Here is a 15,572-nt window from a genome sequence, read left to right as displayed (position 1 = left end):
TCCATAGTAACGCAGTGGAGATACATGGAGCTTTCAGTCTTACTAAAGTCTTTTTTAAAAAAAGAGAATTTTTTATTTATTTTATGTATATGAATACTGTCTTCAGACACACCAGAAGAAGGAATCAGATCACATTCCAGATGGTTGTGAGCCGCCATGTGATTGCTGGGAACTGAACTCAGGACCTCTAGAAGATCAGTTAGTGCTTTTAACCAATGAGCCCTCTCTCCAGCCCCCCCCTTACTAAAGTCTTATGCACTTGTCCTGGAATAAGGAAATTGTAGTTTAGACCTTAACTTAGTGGACTCGTTCTTCTCACATCTCATATGAAATGCTATCTCCGTAGACTTTTTCTTTTTTTTATTGAAGCAAAATATTATTTTTAAAATATTTTTATTAGATATTTTCTTTCCTTAGACCTTTTCTAACCACACAGTCTGAACATTCTTTAAAGCAGGCATTTCATTACCTCTGTAGTACTTTCCAGGGCATAATATTTTGCTTTCATGTTTTCTGTCTTGCCTGAACTAGAATCAAATCATGTTTTAATTAAAGATACCTTAAATGTGTTGAGACCAGCAGCCTGGTAAATAATAAGCCCTTAGTGCTTATTAGTCCAGTGAGTGGTTTGAGTAAGACAGTAAATGAAGATGCAAAGAAATACATATTTATAAACTGGAGGCTGTAAGTTTAGCTCAGTGAAGGACCTGGTTCCATCCTTAACTCTGAAAAAGGGGGCCAGGAAGACAAAATTATAAACTAATAAATATCTTAAAGGGAAGGAACATAATAATATTAAATGAATGAAAAGAACAGAAACAGGCCAGGCGTGGTGGCCCACGCCTTTAATCCCAGCACTTGGGAGGCAGAGGCAGGCGGATTTCTGAGTTCGAGGCCAGCCTCATCTAAAAGTGAGTTCCAGGACAGCCAGGGCTATACAGAGAAACCCTGTCTAGAAAAACCAAAAAAAAAAAAAAAAGAATAGAAACAGGCTTCCCACTGTGTGGATATATAAGGCGCCTGTGAAGGCTAAGAAGTAGCTATTGCACTGAACCCGTGGATGAAAACATAGAGACTATTCTAAGCAGATGGAATGGCAGGTATTGTTGATGCCCTTGTAACTGTTTCATTTATACTTGAAATAGGGATAGCCAAAGGGCTTTGAAGCTTGGTATTAAACAATGTGACCCAATCATGTCTGAGCATGACTGTGACATTTGAGTTGTCATTGTGAAATGTGATTCCCCAGGCTATCCTGCAGAACATATAGGAAAGATAGCCAGGTGTGTAGAGTAAGGATCCCTTCAGGATCAGATTTGTATCATATCACAGAAAAGACAGATATAGTTGAATGGTGAGGATATACCACGTGCCATACAGTTCCACTTCAAACTGCCACATGTTCTTGAACAAAAGGCTTGTCTCTGGCAAGCTATACACAGTCCTGGGGTGGAAGTGCTCACACTGGTTCACTTTGATTCTCATGACGTGTGTCTTTTCGCTGCAGCCATGGCCACAGAACAGACAGGTAATAACGGGCGTGATGGGGAGATGGGCTGGGCTACTACTTTGCATGGTCAGTCAGAATAGCATGTGATCTCTGTGTTTGATGGGAGAACTGGTTGTGATGACTTCTTTTTTGAATGTGGTTTTGAAAATTGAGCCTTTCTAGGAAAGAGGGCATATGGGATCTCAGTACTCCCTGTTGGAACTGAGGCTCAGAGTTCATGTGTTGGAGGCAGTATTTGCTAAATAATTTGCAAGCTTTCAAGCCTAGTGACAAGTCACCCTTCGACTCACATATTCCCAGCGAGGTGAACAGAGGAAACAGACATCGAGTGATTGCATTTCATACTGACTTTGGTCCCTGCCCTTCAGTGTATACTGAGAAGTAGCTGTCTTATGAGAGGTTCCTTTTGTCATCTAAATCAGTGGTTCTCAACTCTAACGCTGTGACCCTTTAATATAGTTCCTCAGACTGTGGTAACGTCCAGCCGTAAAATTATTATCATTGCTTCTTTCTAACTGTAATTTTGCTGCTGTTATGAGTCATAATGTAAATATCAGTGCTTTCCAGTGGTCTTAAGTGAGCCTCCTGTGAGAGGTCATTCATCCCTGAAAGGGGTCACAGCCCCACAGGTTGAGGATCACTGATCTAAAGACTGAAAATCACCCATGAAAAAAAAATTTTGAGAAGGTCATAGGAAATCCATCCCTGAGTTATTCTTGACTAATCTGTGCCCAGCTTTTTTCTTGGACTTGAGTGGCTTTCTTGTAGATCACCCAGGACCCATCGGAAAGGTAAGAAAGAACATCATGTTTTAGCACCCTACTGGACAGTGTTTTGCCTCAGAGACTGAGTTTCAGCAGATTCTAATTTACGTGAGCTGGCTGTCTGAGTAGCATGAAGTTGCATGTGGCATGAATCTCCAGCTCTCCCATTTACAAATCATGGTAGAAAAACGAGATAATATTGGTAAGAGTGGGGAGGAATACTTGAAAAGGAAGAGTTCTACCAAGATTTCTTCCCGTTCTTTTTTTTTTTTAATCTATTCCCTGATATTACTAAGACCTTGAACAAATAGACAAATTATGCAAACTATAATTGGAAATTAACTTGTAAATTCTACATTGTTGATGTTTTGAAATTCTGTAAGTCAGGGCTAGAGCTATGGCCTAGTGGTCAATAGCACTGGCTGCCCTTCTAGAAAGACAGGATTCAGTTCCCAGCACCCATATGACTTCTCTCAGTATCAGTGATTCCAGTCCCAGGGCAGCGGAAGCCCGCTTCTGGCCTTCATGGGCACTCCTATCTACTGCACTCCTAGGGTAAATTCACCTTGAGAAGGATATGCCTCCAAGCTTCAAAGAAAGAATTCTTGAGGACCAGCAAAATGGCTCAGAAGGTTATGGTAACTTGCTGCCAAACCTGACAACAGGAGTTCAATCTCCAGAACCCATGTGATAGAAGGAGAGAACTAAGTCCCACAAGACATTTTTTGATATCCATATGTACATCCTTTATAGAAGATCTTCCCTAGGCCAGTGGATTGACAGAAAGAAGTAGACACTGTTTGAGTCTGAAATGAATATCAGTCAATAGCAAATAATAACAGGCTCCTTGGGATTTACTAGGACACATAAGTTGGCTTCAAGAATATTTGTCAAAGAACAGCAATAACCTTGTAGAAGAATAATGAGCTAACTTGTCTGGTTTGACTTTGGAGAAGACTTTCTGCTGTTTTCAAAAGAATTCCCCTGAAGCTCTCCACAGAGAAGCACGGCTGTCTGCTTTGCCGTCTTGGGGAAAGGTTAAGCGGGCTTTTGAGCTGAAGCACTTATAACATGGACTTGTAATTATTTGTCTGGGTGATGGGGTGTGGCATAAAGTCCTCTTTTTATGTTGTTTACATTTATCAGGTGTATGTGTATGTACACATCCATGTCACAGAACATAAATGGAGTCCATAGACCTGTTCTCTGTTTCAGAGATAGGTAGCTACCTCTGAAATAAAAATTCACAAAGTAGGCTCCAGAGAGTTAGCTCTCTCCTATCATGAGTCCCTGGAATCAGACTCAGGTCATCAAGCTTGGTGACAATCACGTTTACCTGATGAGTCATCTCACCAACCATGTAACATATGTTCCGTTTAAAATTGTTGTGGTGGTTGAAACAGGACTCACTTTATAGCCTAGGTTGGCATGGAACTTACTTTGTAGACGCGGCCGCCTTCTGCTCACAGAAATCTTCCTACCTCTGCCTCCAAAAAGTTCTGGCATTATAGTTGTGTACCACCATGCCCAGCTTTCAAGAGAGGAAAAAAAAAGAACTTTTTATGGGCTATCAAGACGGTTCAGCAGGCACAGGTGCTTATGGCCACACCAATGCCCTAAGTTTGTTTAATCCTTGAGTCTTACATGATAGGAAGAGAGACCCTATTCCTGCACATTTCCCTTACTCCCACATGCATGCTGTGTCACATAGGTGTCTTCACACATATCGACGTGTGTGTGTGTGTGTGTGTGTGTGTGTGTGTGTGTGTGTGTGTGTACATTTAACCATAATGGTCAGAGGGCCACTTATAGGATCTTTTTCCAGTATATGGGTACTGGGTTCAAATTTGGTTTGGTGGCAAGCACCTTTACCTACTGAGCCATCTGACTTATCCATAACTATTGCTCTTATTCAAGATCATAGACTCTTGTGTTGGTAGCTAGCTCTGAAATTAAAACCACACAGTAGAGAGTGTGAGAACTCATGCTAGACAGACAATATCTTGTGTTATGAGACAATGAATTAACTGCCTAAAAGTATTAATGGACACAAGCAGGCAGGCCCTGAAGCTCAGAGTGTGACTCTAGGAATTTCATTATATTCTCTCTCTCTCTCCTCTCTCCTCTCTGCTCTCCTCTCTCCTCTCTCTCCTCTCTCTCCTCTCTCTCCTCTCTCTCTCTCTCTCTTTACTTGTAGGACTGATGGACGGCGCTGGTCTTTGGCCTCGTTGCCTTCTTCAGGCTATGGAACCAACACTCCTAGCTCTACAGTCTCTGTAAGTAGCCAGAGGTGTAACATTATGTGGTGGTTTGAATAGGGAGTGGCACTAGTAGGAGGTTTGGCCTGGTTGGAGTAGGTGCTAGAGGAAGTGTGTCACTAGGGGGTAGGCTTTGTGGTCTCAGTAGCTCAAGCTGGGTCTAGTGGCTTAGTCTTCCTTCTGCTGCCTGAGGATCAAACTGTACAACTCTAAGCTCCTTCTCCAGTACCATGTGTAACTGCACACTGCCCTGCTTCCTACCAGGATGATAATGAACTGAACTTTGAACTGTAAGCCAGTCCCAGTTGAATGCTTTCCTTTATCAGAGTTGTCCTGGTCATGGTATCTCTTCACAGCACTAGAAACCCCAACTAAGACACCATATTTTCTTCATTTTGGAAGTATTTTCTTACAGATAATTGTTCTCCATCCAGTCCTGCAATTTCTTCCAAACTCAATGAGTTTTCTTGAGGATAAGACAGGAAGACAGGATTTCTTTCTTTTCTTTTTTTTTTTTTTTTTTTTTTTTTTTTTTTTTTTGAGGGGAAGAGATTTGGTAACTTTGACAGCCATAACTATAAGGCCTTCAGAAGGATTAGCCGGCTCTCCCCTAGTTCCTCCTGGCAAACTCAGCAAAGAGCTTTCCCTGCCAGTGAGCTGAGATGGGGGAGCTCCCAGGCACGGTCCCTGCCTCCCTCACCTTACTTCCAGGATCCCACATGTCCCGAGGCTCGGTTACCTTCATCATCGTTAAAACCTGACAAAGGAGAAGAGTAGGTATTTGCTGCTTGTTATGTCAACAAAGGCTGGGCCTTTCTCTAAAACATGTGTTTTAGGGAGAATTTCAGTTTTTAGACAGTAGATCTGTCTGACACACTTATTGTGTGTATGTATAATTAATTCTGAAATGCGTCATCCGATTTGGAGCATCAAAGCTGGAATGATAAAGCTGACAAACATTGTTGGCAAAGGACCAAGTAACAGATTTGTCAAGCATAGACTTGATGAGCCATCCCCATTTCTTCCGTCAGTCTTCAGGTCTTCTCTGCTCTATAGTCTATAGTCATGAATCACAAGCAAGAAAAAGTAACTTTAGTCCAGAGGTCTTACTGGCCTTTGGCAGTTAAGGTTAAGGTTTTTCCCTAATAAACATACCCTTTCCCATAATCCTTTACTCAAACAAGTGTTATTTTGTAAACCCTAAAGGTGACTCACATTTATGTGTCTTTCTGTGTCAATATATATAACACATAAGTATTACTGTACAGCCAATTTTAATAGACTCATCCTACATACTCTCCCTACCCACACTTTGAGACAGTTCACCATGTATTATTCTAGCCTGGCCTCAAAGGTTTTTAGCCTCCTAACTACTGCAATTACAAACATACCACTACACCCAGCTATTAAAATACTGTAAACTATTAGTTCTGCATACTGTAACTTACATTGCCCACTAGTTTCATATTAGCCTTGGTTGAGTGCATATTCTGTTTACAACTTAGATGCAAATCATTAAGAGCCCTATGAAAACCACACTAGCTGTTTTCAGCTCTGTTCATTAGGGGCTGGAGATATGGCCAGGCATTAAGAGGGCTTACTACTCTTGTAGAAGATTTGAGTTCAGTTTTCAGAGTCCACATGGCAATGCACAGCCGCCTGTAATTCCGATTTCCAGGGGATCCAACACCCTCTTCTGATCTCTCTGAACTCATGAACACATATGTGTTGCATACATACACATACGAATACACACGCATGCATGTGCACACACACACACTCAGTCACACATGTAAAATAATGTTTTTAAGCTTCTTGCATTATAACATTCTATAAGACAGGCTTGTAGTAGTTACTGTTGGGCCAGACTGAGCTCATCTCTCACTGGATGATCCTACAGCAGTGGTTTCAGTTGTTGGTGCTTAAGCTCTAATACTACATAGATTTAGATGGTTAAACCCCAAGGCCTTGATTGACTGGTATGTGAGAGTTGGGCCAGTGGTGTCTTTGGGACAGTCCCTGCTCTTTGGGACAGTCTTGCCAAGTAAAGGAAGAGCTCAGAGGTCCTGGGATTTTGTGGTTTGGCCCAGAGTGACTACATCTTTGAGATTCTCACTATAGCCCCCGCTTGTTCCCTCATATTGTCTGCTGTAAGTGGTAGGCCCTGGTGAGAACTTCAGATTGCTTTTCAAACCAGGTCTGATGTTTAAGTCTAGATGTAAAAGCAGGTGCCTTTCCTGCTGGATTTCCTTGTCTTGTAATGTCCCTGGCATCCCACCATAGTCTTCCTAACCGAAGCAAAACTGTTTCTCCTCTGCAAAACAAAACTAAAAGAAAATATTGCTGAGGTAGCGCTCTCAGGTATGAAACTGAAAACATGGGGATGCACTGGATCATACCTGGAATATTTATGGAACCAGAAAGCGTGGTTGATTGCTATTCCAGCTGTCTAGAAGCTTTAGTGAGTGAAGGCAAAGAATTTGTCTTTGAAGAATCTGCCTTTTATTCACCCAGCTTATCACATGGTTGCTGAGATCTCTCTGGACATTATGATGGTGTCCCAGCACTTTAGCCACCCAACTGTTTCTCAAGACCCTTTTGCCTGTGTCTTTAATGCTGGTGAGTTTTGTTTGTTTGTTTCCTAGTCATCATGTTCCTCACAAGAAAAGCTTCATCAGTTACCTTTCCAGCCAACAGCTGATGAACTACACTTTCTGACGAAGCATTTTAGCACAGAAAACGTACCAGATGAGGAGGGACGTCGGTCCCCAGCCATGCGGCCCCGTTCCCGCAGCCTCAGGTAAGGAATACCGAATATTCCACCCTGGAACTTGTGGGCCCCAGCTTATTTGCATGGCACAGGGTTCAGTACCTACGTCCTGCAGAGCCGAGATGCTAAATACTTTAGGTTGTGAAGTCGACTCATTTCTGTCACAACCGTGTCACTTTACTATGGCAGTACAGTTAACATCCTTGGGAAACTTCCTTAGAATCTTTATTCACACAAACAATCCACAAACCATAATTTGCTCATTCCTTATCAAAAACAACCAAAACTTGAGTGAGTACAATGACGCTCAACTGTTACTTCGAGTGCAAAGTAGCTGGCTCTTTTTCCCCTCCAGACTCCACTCAGTAAAGGAGAATCATGCTATTATCAGTTCTGAAGATGAGCATGGCTTTAATGACTAAGTCTGCTTTCCTTGGTTTCCTGGAAAGTGAAGAATTAGGTAAAATGCAGGTTAGAACCCCCGAGGAGCTGCACCTCCCTGGAAGAACCCCTTAGATAATGTTGGCACTGGGAGTGACAAGGAGTCATTGGCCAGGTCGCAAAGACATGATTCAAACTCACAGATTGATGAAAATGTAACTGCAGCTTCTCAGTGAAGAGTGGACAATGCAGTGAGGGTGGATCCCAGGCAGTGTTTTGATTTCATAAAGGAGCCCCTAAACCGTGGTGGTCTCACCGTTCTCATGGGCTCCTTTAAAGTCAGTGAGATTGGGAGGATTGAAGGAACATTAAGGGAAGTCCCTAAGTGAATCAAGACCGAAGCGCACTTCTAAGCCTAACCTAGCTGATAGCTGAGATCTTGGGTTTGAGTACTAAACTGGGTACTCATCTGTTTGACTGAAGATTACAAATGTTTAAGAAGATATGATCACAGTGTTCTACATGAAAATATAGAGTTTACTATGAAAAGATAATAAAAAGACTGAAAAATTACTACCAATATCCAGTTAAAACCTAGACTTAGAACTCATTTTGGCTTTTGTATCCTCTAGGTGACAGTCAGGGTAGCATTGACTGTGACTTGTTTTAGAAATGAAAATAGGTATATACAGTTTTTCTTTGTTTCCTCGATTGATTTGATTCCTAGGACATGTTGGGGTAGATGTCCTATCTTTCACTAACCAAAGCTATAAGAACAGCAAGTTATTTTCTGGGAAGGTTTCCCTAGAGAAGCCAGCAGTAGATTGATTGTGGCAAGTAGATTCCCCTCTTTTCAGCCAGGGCAGAGAGCTAGGAGAGAGCTACACTTCTTGCAGCAAGGTAGCTTATTTTAACATTGCACCATTTTAAAACTATAAACAAATATTCTAGGAGCTCTAAGAATATAGAAAGCCTGAAACTTTGCTTTCATGAATGTAGGAATATGTGAGATTCTGAAGAGAATTGAGCTCAGGGACTCCAAGGGTGGCCATATTTCTCCTTGATTTTCCCTGGCACTAAAATAACATGATTCTTTTCTTCTTCTTCAGTCCTGGACGGTCCCCAGTTTCCTTTGACAGTGAAATAATAATGATGAATCATGTGTACAAAGAAAGATTCCCCAAGGTAAGGATTTGTTTTAAAGGAGAAAATGATATCCCACAAAGGCTCCAGAGTGAGGGGGTCAAGTGCAGAGAAAGATCACCAGCTTTAAAAGAAGCATCGAGCCGGGCGTGGTGGCGCACGCCTTTAATCCCAGCACTTGGGAGGCAGAGGCAGGTGGATTTCTGAGTTCGAGGCCAGCCTGGTCTACAGAGTGAGTTCCAGGACAGCCAGGGCTATACAGAGAAACCCTGTCTCGAAAAACCAAAAAAAAAAAAAAAAAAAAGAAGCATCGAGAGGATCTAGAAGGGGCAGGACAAAAGAAGCAAGGGTCTTTACTTGCAGAGCTTCTGTTTCTCCACTTGAGATCAAGAAGTGAGTGAAATAAAATATCATTTCATGTCTTAAAGAAGAGGAAAGGAACTAGAGGGCTGGATTCTTACTGCACACATTGCTTTCACGACTCAAGGTTGTCGCCAGCCTCCCCCTCTTCCCTTCGACAGGATTTGCCCTCTGGTCACATCTTCATTTGATGCAGATTTCTTAAGTAACTCCCAGAACATGCACAGCCAGAGGGGTGCTCAGCTGGTAGAAGAAGCCACCAAGAGAACAAGTCCAGGGCAGGAGCCCTAGAGTTGCTTGCTAACATTTGTATTTCCTTTTAAACTGAGAGGGAAAATTGGTACTATCCCAAGATCGCGGGGAAATAGCATTCATTTTTGCTATGAGCCTGTTTGTCTTTGACTTCGGCACATCATTTTGCCCATCTCCCTGCCCTTAACCTCTCCTCCTTTATTTTTTGAAATTAGCTGGTTTGTGTTTTTTGTTGTTGAGGATTTTGTTTTTCTGTTATGTCTTGAGTCAGTCTCACTTTGTAGCTGGAACTGTCATGGCTAGCCTCAAACTCAATCCTGCCCCATTCTTATGAATGCTGGATTATACACCCACAACCCCAGGTGTGAATTTGCAGTTCTTACCAAGAGCAATCTGCTGTGTACTCGTCATGGGTCTTCTGAGGGCAGGTTGTTCCCACAAAAAGCAATCAGGGTTCTCTAGAGTAACAGAACTTACAGGATGGATTCTCTCTGTATATAAATGGTATTTTCTTTTCTTCTTCTTTTTTAAGATTTATTTTATTTATATGAGTACACTGTTAACTGTCTTCAGACACACCAGAAGAGGGCATTGGATGCCATTAAAGATGGTTGTGAGCCACCATGTGGTTGCTGGTTTTGAACTCAGGACCTCTGGGAGAGCAGTCAGTGCTCTTGATTGCTGAGCCACCTCTCCAGCCCCTAGAAGTGGTGTTTATTAGAATGACTTACAGGGCTGTGGAACAGCTAATCCCATAATGGCTGCCTACGATCAGAAAGTCCAGAATTCGAGTAGTTGATCAGTCTACAAAGCTGGATGTTTTAGCTAGTCTAGAGTATACACCAGAATCCTAAAGAAGTAGACTCTAGAGCCAGTGAAGGAATAGATTTGTTATCAAAGACAAGAACAAGCAGGCAAAATGAGCTATCTTTTATCTAGTATTCCAGCAGAAGGTATGGTCCAGATTAAAGATAGGTCTTCCCACCTCAAAAGTCTGGATTAAAGATGTGTCATCCTACCTCAGAGATCCAGTTTAGAAGTAGATCTTCCCGCTTCAAATGATTTAATTAAGCAAAAATTCCTCACAGGTATGCCCAGCCATTTTAGGTTCTAATTAATTGTAGATGTAGTTAAAACGGCAGCGAGAATAACCATGACAAGCTCAGAGAGACGCCAGGAGACTGAGGTGCTCAGACCTCCTTCATCCTCTCTCTGTCCAGGCCTCCCTGAACAGTCTGTCTGTTCCTACTTGTATGTGCTTCTTGCTGCTCTTGGCCTTCCTTCCTTCCTTCCTTAAACTGTACACTCTTCTTCATACACGTGACAGCTGAGGGAAATGACAAAAGTGCTCTCCTTTTCTCTCTTGACATATACCAGTGACGCCTTGTAACAGCGACCTAGGCTGTCTGCATTCATCTGTGTCCCGTTTATCAGCTGTGCGATTCTAGACAGATCATTTGATTCCCTGGAGCTTCATTTGCCTCATTGACAACTCATAATAATAGAATTCTACTAGATCTGTCTCATACGAGGATCAGTGAACACTGGTTTTCTAACAGTTGGTGGACATGAGAAGTATGAGTAACTATTAGCTATTAGTTTGTTTAATCTTTTCTCTGTTCCACATTGTAGCCTTGAAGTAGACACAAGAATGAGAGCAAAGAAAGAAAGTGCAGGAAAGCAGCTAGGAAGTTCCATAGTGTGCAGTGTTGAGAAATGTATCTTGCATGCCTCATTCTCTATGTGCAGAGATGTGTATTGGTATACACCTAGAGCTGTGTGTTGGTATTTATAGGTATTTCTGTGTCCTTCATCTAAGATAGGCTTTAGAGAAGATGTGTTAAGATTTCTTTCCCGGGACTGGAGAGATGGCTCAGCGATTAAGAGCACTGACTGCTCTTCCGAAGGTCCTGAGTTCAAATCCCAGCAACCACATGGTGGCTCACAGCCATCCGTAATGAGATCTGACGCCCTCTTCTGGCGCATCTGAAGGCAGCTACAGTATACTTAGATATAATAATAAATAAATCTTTAGACCGGAGCAAGCGGGGCCGACCAAAGCAAGTAAAGGTCCTGAATTCAAACTCCCAACAACCACATTATGGCTCACAACCATCAGTACAACTACATTGTACTCATATGTACATTAAATAAATCTTTAAAAATATATATTTCTTTCTTTTCTTCTTTCCCTGCTGCTGTCCTTCTTTAAAAATCCCTCTGTACACAGATAAACTTTTGTGTCAACATATTAGGATACAGAAGTCACCATCTAGTGATAAAGAGAAGTCAAAGTCTGAAAGAGGCAGTTGTTAACTTGTTCACTAGTTTGTCAACTATGTTTGTCAGTTTTCACATGGCTGTATAGTTAGAGGCCCAAGAGAGTCCCGAGCCAGATCTCCATTCTGCTCTTCTGGGGATCTAGGCCAGGGTCATGTTGCAATCCAAAGTCCTCCATCCCAGCTTACCTTCCAAGACCAGGCAGGACCATACCTTTGATACATGTTCTCTAAGCACCTCCTGTATTCAGTGTGAACTTAGGTTAAATCTGAGAACCCTGTGATAATGAAACCTTCTGACTTGCCAGATGTCTTACATACAGAAGGTTCAGAAACCAATATCATCTATGCACTGACTTGTCCAGTCAGGAGACCAAGTCACCCCAGAGGAAAGAGAACCTTTGTTTCCTAGGAAGTCTGGGGAATTCATGATACTTAGGTGAGATGAAGAGCAACAGGAACTTGTAAGGAAGGTCAACCCCAAAAAAATGGTGTAACAAAGGCATGAAATATGGCTAGGCAGAGACCAGCAAACCTTGTATGCCTGCAGAACCAAAAATCGTACAGTATAGGATATGGCAAGAAACAGGCAAAAAGGTGATGGGGGCCTTGAGTCTGGTCCTGGGACTGTCTGCCTTCAGTCATTCGACTTCCCGGCGTCACATAGGCACACAGAGAGCCCATCCTTCAGAATTCGCTGCAGCTAAGCTGGGACTGAAAGGGAATTCTTTTCTTTTCTTTTCCTCCCAGGCCACTGCACAGATGGAAGAGCGACTAGCTGACTTCATTTCCTCTAACACTCCAGATAGTGTGTTGCCCTTGGCAGATGGAGCACTAAGCTTTATTCATCATCAGGTGATTGAGATGGCCCGAGACTGCCTGGATAAATCTCGGAGTGGCCTCATTACGTCACACTATTTCTATGAACTTCAAGAGAATTTGGAAAAGCTTCTGCAAGATGTAAGTGTCTTGACGAGGAATGTAATGACACTTCCACAAGGTCATCTCGGGAATTGGCAGTGAGCTCACTCTTCCAGCTGCTGGCCACAATCAGGTCTCCTTGCCAGTGAATAGGAGTTTCCATGTTTGGTACTGATGATCTGATGTTCTTCCCACGGCCTTTCCATCACTAAGAGAAGCCTGCTTGGTTTCAGAGGAACTCAGTTTTGTGAATGGTTCTCTAAAGCCAAAGCTGTATTACTCTGTCTGAGACTCCAACATGGGTAGTGTATAATTCCAGCATTGGTATTATGTATGAGTATTTGACTTTTTACCAAAATATGTATAGGTATTTGACTTTTTACCAAAAGCAAAAAGTTGCATAGAGGTTCACCAGACATGACGGCCCACACCTAGTTCTTGGGAGGTGAGGCAGATCCCACTGAACCTGACTGGTCTATGTAGTGAATGCCAAGCCAGTCTGGGCTATATGTAGTGAGATCCTATTTATTTCAAAACAAACATCATCAGCATCATAATAACAATACAAAATACAGTAGTGGATATATGGACTGTGTTTTACTGAAAATCATTTGTTTAAGCACAGCTTCCTAACTATCCTCAACCCAGGTGAAGCAGGCCTCAGGCTTATCCTATGAGCAAGTCCATTAACTGATACTTTATTAGCACAGTGATAGACTTTGACGTGAAAATGTGAATCTCTTCAGTATAAAAAGTCTCTGGGGCTGGAGAGATGGCTTAGTGGGTAAGAGCACTGACTGCTCTTCCCGAAGGTCCTGAGTTCAATTCCCAGCAACCACATGGTGGCTCACAACCATCTGTAATGGGATCTGACGCCCTCTTCTGGTGTGTCTGAAGACAGCTACAGTGTACTTATATAATAATAAATAAATCTTTTAAAAAAAAGTCTCTGGGAGGAACTGAAATGATGACTCGGCTGTTAAAAGCACTGGTTGGTTTTCCAGAGGGCCCAGGTTCAACTCCTCGCACCCATGTAGTGGCTCACAACAGTCTATAAATAGATTTTACATCTCTGAGAAGCTGGAGAGATGATTTCCTGATTAAGAGCATGTACTGCTTTGCAGAGGACTTGTGTGGTTCCAAGCAACCACAACTGTCTATAACTCCCTGGCCTCTGCAAACACCTACATTCATGTCCACATACAAACCTATACATATAAATAAAGAGAAAGAAAATTTTAAGTCTCTGAAAAACAAAAGACAGAATAATCCAGAGGGGGGGGGGGGACCAAAGCTTCCACTAAATTCTTAAGCACTGCCTTCCTCAGCCTCTCAGGACAGTTGACAGCATTAACGCATTTGAGGTAAGAGCTCCTGGTCTCCAAGGTGCTTCATGCCACTAAAGTAGTGAAGCGCCCCTGTCTCCTCTCAACTGAAGATCCAGAGCTAATGTTCAAACAATGAATGGCTTCTAGAAGACTAGCAGATCAGTCTCTATACCCATGAAGATATAACTGGGTAGGTGGTAGTTACAGTGAGAAAGTATTCTTTAAATATGTTTTAAAAGTAATTTTATCTATAAAAATTCTTCCTCTGATTCCAAAATGGATACTTAGTTATAAATGTTACATAAGAGCAAGTTGAGAATGCCAAATTCCCATGAGAAGCAGCTGTTTCTTTCTGTTCAAAAATGAAGCTCTGGAGTTGGTAAGATGAGACCATCAGGTAAAGGTACTGCCGCCAAACCCGCTGGCCTGAGTGGGATCCCCCAGATCCACACAATAGAGAGAGAGAGCCTTCACATGCACACCCTGGCATGAGCGTGCATGTATTGCACACCCCGGCATGAGCATGCGTGTATACAGAATGGAGAGATAAAAATGTAGTCAGCTAGTTTGTATAAGGCTCTAGTGACTGTTGATATTAGGGGGTGGAGATTTCTAACCAAGAAACAAAGCATGACTGGATAGCAGTGGCATACACCCTATTAATCCCAGAACTTGGGAGACTGAGGCCTGCCTCAGCTACCTACATAGTAAGACTCTTAGAAGAAGACACAATGTCCAGGGGCTAAGGAGATGGGTCAGTCAGGAGTGGCTGCCAGCTAAGCATGAGGACTGAGATTGGATTCCCATTTCCTGTGTAATAAACCAGATGTGGCACCATGTTTCTGTAACCCTTAGGGGAGGGAGGGGACCCTGGAGGTCACCAGCTAGCCTCCATAGCCAATCAGTGAATGACAGGTGCAGTGAGAGACCCTGTCCTAAAAAGTACGTTTAAAGCTAGCCCTGGTGGAATGGGCACAGGAGAGCTGTTCCTGGGCTGTTGACTCTTCAACATGCACATCCAAGTCCCTTTCTGTAGTCAGCTCTGTACAGTCTGGTCCTTTTTAACCCAACCACATCAGGATAATTGTTCAAGCAACCTTTCTCTTCTGTGTAGGCTCACGAACGCTCAGAAAGCTCAGATGTAGCCTTTGTGATACAGCTGGTAAAAAAGTTGATGATCATCATTGCTCGCCCAGCTCGCCTCCTGGAATGCCTGGTGAGTCAGCATAAAAGGTTGGATGTGCAGGTGGGGACTAGGGGATGTAGAGGAAGTAGCTCGCCAAAACTGGCAGAACAATTAACATTTCTATTGATAAATCGTTTATTTAAATATGATCTGCAGTCCCTTGGGGGACTGGTTATAATTAATATTAGTCTGGGCTAGCCCCATGCAAAATCAGCCCTTGCCGTAGTCATGGGAACCTTGAGGGTTTAAGAGCATAAGAGGAGCCTAGGTCAACTGAGTTTGCATGAGTCCTTCATCTAATCTTTCAGTTATACATCACTAACCATCTGCCTCATGTTGGACCCTCAGGGTCCTAATCTTAAAAGCTTCCTGCGCCATAAGCAAATGCAGGCCATGCCCATGTGTGGATGGGATCATATT

General features: G+C 42.7%; 1 protein-coding gene across 9 annotated transcripts in view; it reads left to right on the top strand.

Annotated features, from left to right (window-relative positions):
• Window positions 1–15,572, top strand: part of Mast2 (microtubule associated serine/threonine kinase 2) — a 157,464-nt gene that overhangs the window by 129,283 nt on the left and 12,609 nt on the right. For 5 of the 9 annotated variants that reach the window (NM_001042743.2, XM_017320018.1, XM_006502835.4 and 2 more), the window contains 6 exons: window positions 1,508–1,528; window positions 4,472–4,550; window positions 7,178–7,332; window positions 8,793–8,868; window positions 12,468–12,677; window positions 15,081–15,182. In NM_001042743.2, coding sequence (NP_001036208.1) covers window positions 1,508–1,528; window positions 4,472–4,550; window positions 7,178–7,332; window positions 8,793–8,868; window positions 12,468–12,677; window positions 15,081–15,182 — 643 coding nt within the window. Of the gene's footprint in view, window positions 1–1,507; window positions 1,529–2,278; window positions 2,302–4,471; window positions 4,551–7,177; window positions 7,333–8,792; window positions 8,869–12,467; window positions 12,678–15,080; window positions 15,183–15,572 lie in introns of all 9 variants that reach the window. The other 4 variants (NM_008641.3, XM_006502836.4, NM_001369062.1 and 1 more) reach the window with 2 other exon arrangements.

Source organism: Mus musculus, chromosome 4, assembly GCF_000001635.26.
Source record: "Mus musculus strain C57BL/6J chromosome 4, GRCm38.p6 C57BL/6J".
Lineage (NCBI taxonomy): Eukaryota > Metazoa > Chordata > Mammalia > Rodentia > Muridae > Mus > Mus musculus.
The sequence above is the reverse complement of the archived record's forward strand: the minus strand, read 5'-3'. Positions and strand labels throughout refer to the sequence as shown.